The sequence below is a fragment of the Centrocercus urophasianus genome, unplaced genomic scaffold (assembly GCF_019232065.1).
Source record: "Centrocercus urophasianus isolate 14NV4802_14NV808 unplaced genomic scaffold, USGS_Curo_1.0 seq_328, whole genome shotgun sequence".
Taxonomy (NCBI): Eukaryota; Metazoa; Chordata; class Aves; order Galliformes; family Phasianidae; genus Centrocercus; species Centrocercus urophasianus.
This window is the reverse complement of record NW_024884898.1, coordinates 1-5,635: the sequence shown is the minus strand read 5'-3', so window position 1 is coordinate 5,635 and position 5,635 is coordinate 1. Positions and strand designations below refer to the sequence as shown.

The following is a 5,635-nucleotide window of genomic DNA, read 5'->3' as shown; positions in this document are numbered from 1 at the left end:
GGCGGAAGTTAGGCCGCGTTGCCATGGCGACGTCGGCGGCGGAAGTGGGAGCGGCGCAGGCTGCGGCGGAAGTTAGGCCGCGTTGCCATGACGATGAGCGGGGCCGTTTGGGGGTGGGAGCGCGGGGCTTGGTGGCCGGTAGGAGGCCGCTGGAGGCTGACGCGGAGCCTAAGATGGACCCCGAGGCGCTCGTCCAGTGTCCCTACGACAAGGCGCACCAGATCCGGGTGTCCCGGCTGCCTTACCATCTCGTCAAGTGCCAGCGGGTGAGCGGGGCGCCGCGGGGCCGAGATGCGCGATGCAGGCCCGGCCTCCCTTCACGCGCTCAGCGCCTTCTCCTCCTTCGCTTCCCCCAGAACAACCCGCAGGTGGCTCGCTCGATGGAGATCTGCCCTTTCAACGCCAGGCACAGGATCCCGCGAGCCGAGCTGCAGAGACACATTGCCTGCTGCCCCGACCAGCGCCTGCTCTTCGACTCTCAGGGTACACGGCCAGCCGCTCCCCAGCTGCAGCTCGGACCCCCCTCACTCAGACACACACCCCTACTGTGCTCTCTGTGCCCAAAGGGTCGTCTGTGTGCGTCGGTGACCAGGCAAAGCAACCCAAGGTCCCCGTGGCCTGGCAGGCCCCACCGTGCCAAGAGGACTGGGAGGCAGGTGAGTGTCCTTAGGGTGCCAAATGATGCCTCCCCTCTTGCCCCCCCAAGGCTGGCACAGCACTTTCTCGTTACCCTTTGCAGAGGTCAGCGAGCTGGAGGAAGCTGCACCGTTTATCCTCAACGCCACTGTGAGCGAGCTGCCCCTCCAAGAAGACAGGTAGGAGTGTGCGGGGCAGAGAGTGCCCTCCACAAGGTGCTGCCCACCCTGACTCCTTTGTCTTGCTCTCTTTCCCCCCCCCCCCCCAGCGCTGCTCTGACTGCAACCCCAAACTGGAGCGAAGGTGTGGGTCCTGCTGCAGCGACGGTGACAACAGGACACCTCGTGAAGGGGCCGGGCCAGCGGGAGCTGCACAGACCAAGGAGGGTGGTGGCACAGCTGAGGTGGTGCCCACCTCCCCGCTAGGACCAGGGGAACCACGGTGCAAGCAAGGGCAGCGCCTGCTTGGTATCTGCTGCAGGGAATGATTGTAGCAATAGGTTTTTAAAAACGTTTTGGAAATAATGTGGCTTGTGAGTGTGCGTGGTGTCCTGTCGCTTTTGGGAAGGGGAACTGCTTGGCATTGCTGATAGGGGACAGCAGCAAAATGGGGGCCGTAGTGGGATGGGGAAGGGGGTTTCCAGTAGGATGAGAGTTGAAAGGTGGGGACCAAGAGGCTCCCCTGGTGTGAGCATGTCGTGGGTCTGCCATGTTGTTTGTCCCCTGCACTGCTTGGCTGTGCTCTCAGCGCGTTCCGTGCGGCCTCCTGCTTGTGGCACAGTCAGTAGGGGAGGGGGAGCAGCATTTTGGGGTCTGTCCTTGTCTCCGTACCCCCCACAGTTCACCCCCGTGGCCAGCCTGCCTTCCAGCACTGCCCCCCATAGCATCCCTGTGTCCCCAGGTGCCTCCACGACACCCCTGCTCTGCCTGTACCCAGTCCCTCAGCAGTGTGTCCCCAGGTCACTGGTGCCCCGCTACCCCCCTCAGCCTGTCCCTTTATCTGAGATGGGGACAGCACCGAAGAGGACGTCCAGAACCACCCAGCGTGGCCAAAATGGCTCCAGGTAACCCCCAACCCCCCCCCCCCAGCTCCCACCCCCACCCCTTCCCCTGACATATAAGGTCTGCTGCCCACCCCCCCTTCATTCACCAGATCACCCCCCCCTCCTGGACCAAACGAAACATTTGCAGCCTGGTCCCAATGGGTGCCGCCCAGATTTTGGGCTCAGGCTTCTATTTTAGTGCTTCTTACACAATTTGGACACCGCGTGCTCAGCCTGCATCACCAGGGCACTCAGGCCATGGGTTTCCCCACCCTGGAGTTGGGGGGGGGAATGAAGGAAGCCTCTTTAGCCCCCACCCTGCGCGATCCTCCAAAAGATGTCACCGCGTCCCCTGTGACACCAGCCAGTCTGGGTGCCCCCCAATCCTTTCTCCCCCCCCCCTTTTCTTTTTTTTTCACACAGGCCGGGGGGGGGGGAACCCACAGATCCCCGACCCTGCCAAGAAGGTGAGGAAAAACTCGGAGGAGGCGCCGGATTTGGGGCGGGACGGATGGAAATGGGAACGTGTGTGTCACGCTGCCTCCTCTGGCCGGGCTCCCAGCCGCCCCCAACGCGCTTTAACCCGCGCCAGCCGGGACGATCGCAGCGAAGGCAACGGCGGGGACCCCGCGGGGCTCAGTTTGGGGAGAAATCCTGCTTTTTTTTTTGTGCAGCGGTCTCCCCGAGGGTCCGGAATTTATCCTTCCCCGTTTTGGCTGGAAAGGGGGGGGGGAGGTGAGAAGCAGCACGCAGGCGGGGTCGCGTCCGTCCCTCCTGGCCGGGCAGAGGAGGAGCGATCTGGTGTTGCAATTAATTCCTCCCTCGCCGGTGCCAGAATTGCAGCTGCGGAGCGGTTTTTATGCAGCTCATAACTCCTTTTAATGTACATCTGGCAGAATCCTCACATCCTGGGCTCGGCCCATCTGGGAGACTCTTTTCCTCTCTCGATCTCCTATCCAGAGCCTGAATCCTCAGCGCTGAGCAGGAGGAGCTCCTTCCTCCCGTCTCCTCGCTAGCATTTAACCTCCCTTCGCCTGGGCTCCTTTTTCCCACAGAACCTCATTAAAACCCTTTTTTCCCCAATTTTTGGAGGGGGTTTCGCTCTGATCAACGCCTCCCAGGGAGAATCAGCCCTCACTGCTGACTTCATCCCCTCTTTTCCTCTCCTCAGCATCCCCCAGTTCGCATCCTGTGCTGCACAGCAGAACCTCTCCCCCCCTTTCTCCCACCTCTCCCTGCAGCCCCACAGGTGGAAATCCGACCCAATCCCTCCCTGCTCCTCAAGGGTTAAAGAGGAATTTCTCCGGCTTTGTGCCTCGCTTGTTTAAAAAGCATCTGACTGCTTCGGATTTGACATCTCTCCCCTGTGGGTTTGTAGTTTTTTTTTGCAGAGCAGTTTCATGTGTGCTTTGAACCGTGCCAACAACGCCGTTGCAACACTTGCCGAGGAGTTTTGCTCGCAGGGTGGATCCCAGCCGGGTAAGGTTGGAGGAATGGGTTTATTTTTGTCAGGGAAATGAATGGTAAAAGACAGGCGTTCCCCTTTCCCCCCCCCCTTCTCCTCACCCTCCTTTTTCCACCTATTTCGCCCCGTTGAAAGCAATTGTGGATCCTCACCTCACAGCAGCGATGCTGGGGGGGGAGCTGCGGCCCTCGGCGAGCAGCGTGGCACCCAAAAACCCCCACGGGGCGCCCTGGGGTGCTTTGAATCCCCCGTGTGTGGGGTGCTTGCTTGTCTGCCACCCCTCAGCAAACCCCAGGGCTGCTCCCCACACGGCCTTGGTGAAGCTGTGGGGCAGCAGCACGCGGCGACTTTGCTTTCTGCTTTGACACCCTGCAGCAGAGCAGCAGCCGGTTGCCGGTTTCCTCCCTCACGTGCAGGGAAAATTGAAGGTTCCCTCTGCTCCTCTCAGCAAAGCCTCTGCTCCTCGGCCGCCACTTTGTGCTGCTTCTGGCAAAGCCGTCGGAGAGTCGGATTTTCCTTTTTGCCTGGGCCGAAGCCAAGGAGGGCATGAGGAGGTAGGGAAGAAAACGGGCTGGGTTTTGGATAGCGAGCATCACTGCCTGCTCCCAGCACGCAGGCAGAGGCTCTGCAGCTCCCATCTGGGTCCCTCAGGCTGGGAGAAGCCGTTTGCTGTGGGCTGGGAGCTGCTGCTGGCTGCCTGCATGCGAGGAGGGGGGTTTTCCTGCATTCAGGCCGGATGTTTTTCCCAATGCATGGAGGAAATGAGGGGCTGGGCTGCCACACCGGGCTCAGAAACGCAGATCTCTGCCACCTTCATCATCCTCTGTGCTTTGTGAGCACCTGTGGGGAGCAGATGGAGCCTGCTGTGCCTTGGAGGAATCGTGGCACTGCAAGCAGCCTCATCTGTGCTCTGTTTCGGGGTGATTTCCTGCCTGTTTGGTGTCGCCTTGCTGTTCCCCAACCCCCATAACTCTAACCCCGACCCCAAGCACTTCAACCATTCCTCCCCGTTCTCTTCCATGGGCTGCTGAAACGCCACGTGTGCCACAAGCAGAGGCACCCGACCTGCACCGAGGGGACGTCAGCTGAGCCCCCCCACCCAAAAGGTGCCAGCGACCCCCCTGCAGATGTGAGCAGTGAGTACCTGGCCACGCTGGCAGTGCAGTTGGAGCTCCTCTGCACGACACCCATTAAAAACTCCCATTAAGTCACATCAGCTCCCTGCTGTGATTCACCGCTGTGCGGCCCGGTGAAGGCGGATGGAGGGGGGGGGGGTTGGGGACGAGAGAAAAATCAACCAACAAAATCCCCATCCAAAACTGCTTCTGAAAGAGGCAGGAAGAGGAGGAAGGCAGCGTCTGGCACTTGTAGGCAAATGGCAGCAAAGAGGCCCCAGGCCATAAAGCGGCTCCGGCTGCCCTCGCTGAAAGGCTGGCAGCGCTTTGAAGTCGGCTGGGTGTGAGATGCATCTCCGCAGGTTCCGCGTCTGCACAGCGTCCGCTCGGCACCCGGGGGAGGCGTGAAGCCTCAGCCCCGAGGGATTCCCCGAAGGATTCGCTCCTTCTGCGCCTCCTTGGGGGAGTTTTGGCACTTTCGGTTCAGACGGGCTGGGAAGGGATGCCGGCACCGGGCGGCTCGGCAGCTCTACCTGCCCCCCTCGTCCTGCTGCCAAAATCGGGGCTGAGCGCTGCAGCAGAGCGAGGAGCAGCTTCCTTCCTCCTGCAGGGCGCGCCGTGCTGCGCTCACAGCCTCACGTTGGGGGGGGGGGGGGGGGGAAACGGGGCTACGAAGCGGAGCTGACGGAAAGGATTTTCCCTGCCCCGAAGCTCGCAGCTCTGCGGGCACGGCTGGAGCCGCCGCTGCGAGGCGAAGGGGGGCTTCATTCGAACGGGAAATGGGGTGGAAAAGCACCGAATGGCCCCAAAGCAGCAGGGCTGGGTGCCGTGGCCGTGTCACCTCCGTGTCACCTCCGTGTCACCTCGCGGTGCTGAAGCTGAAGCTGGCGCCCTTTCCGTGCCCTGCGCTCAGGGTTTGGTTTTATCACAACCACTGCGGCGGTCGGGGGGGGAGGAAAGGGGGGGGCATGCAGTGGGGCTGAGCTGGGAGGGCTGGCGCGTCCCCAAGGGGCCTAAAATAAGGGGAAGGGGGGCACGAGGGCACGGCTGGCACAGGTGTCTGTTTGTCCCTGTCCCCGTGTTGCCTCCTGCTACGCCTGCAGCTCAGTCCCTGCGGTGCCACCTCTGCCCCGTGGCATCGTGCAGCACCTGCCCTTCACTTCCCTGTCCCCAAGCATGGAAATGTCCCCATTGTCCCCACAGGCAACCATGGCGGCACAAACACACACACGTGTGTGCAAACCCCCACGCTCAGCACCCAAAGGTGGGAGCAGCACCCTGCAGGGTAGGGGGCTCCCATCCCATCCGATGGTCGCCGTGTCCACGTCCCCAAGCCTTCCTGAGCCCCGTTCAGCGCCCTGGCCTTGCCCACGCTCA

The 5,635-nt window shown here is 61.8% G+C and overlaps 1 protein-coding gene and 1 long non-coding RNA gene across 5 annotated transcripts; both read left to right on the top strand.

Annotated features, from left to right (window-relative positions):
• Positions 1-113: 113 nt before the first annotated feature.
• On the top strand, positions 114-2,362 carry LOC122166259 (gametocyte-specific factor 1-like). 3 transcript variants are annotated; one of them, XM_042829882.1, is made up of 7 exons: positions 114-266; positions 357-483; positions 567-656; positions 740-815; positions 905-1,103; positions 1,537-1,699; positions 2,102-2,362. In XM_042829882.1, the coding sequence occupies exons 1-5, from the start codon at positions 174-176 to the stop codon at positions 1,059-1,061; spliced, it is 543 nt and encodes a 180-aa protein (XP_042685816.1). In that variant the 5' UTR covers positions 114-173; the 3' UTR covers positions 1,062-1,103; positions 1,537-1,699; positions 2,102-2,362. The 3 variants fall into 3 exon arrangements, with proteins under 3 accessions (XP_042685816.1, XP_042685815.1, XP_042685817.1); XM_042829881.1 differs by having other exon boundaries at positions 905-1,699; XM_042829883.1 differs by lacking the exons at positions 114-266; positions 357-483; positions 567-656; positions 740-815 and having other exon boundaries at positions 1,057-1,699; positions 2,102-2,145; positions 2,241-2,362.
• A 10-nt stretch (positions 2,363-2,372) lies between these two features.
• On the top strand, positions 2,373-4,354 carry LOC122166260. 2 transcript variants are annotated; one of them, XR_006170752.1, is made up of 3 exons: positions 2,373-3,157; positions 3,519-3,697; positions 3,795-4,354. It is a non-coding gene; the product is annotated as an uncharacterized LOC122166260 (long non-coding RNA). The 2 variants fall into 2 exon arrangements; XR_006170751.1 differs by having other exon boundaries at positions 3,519-4,354.
• The last annotated feature ends 1,281 nt before the right edge of the window (positions 4,355-5,635 follow it).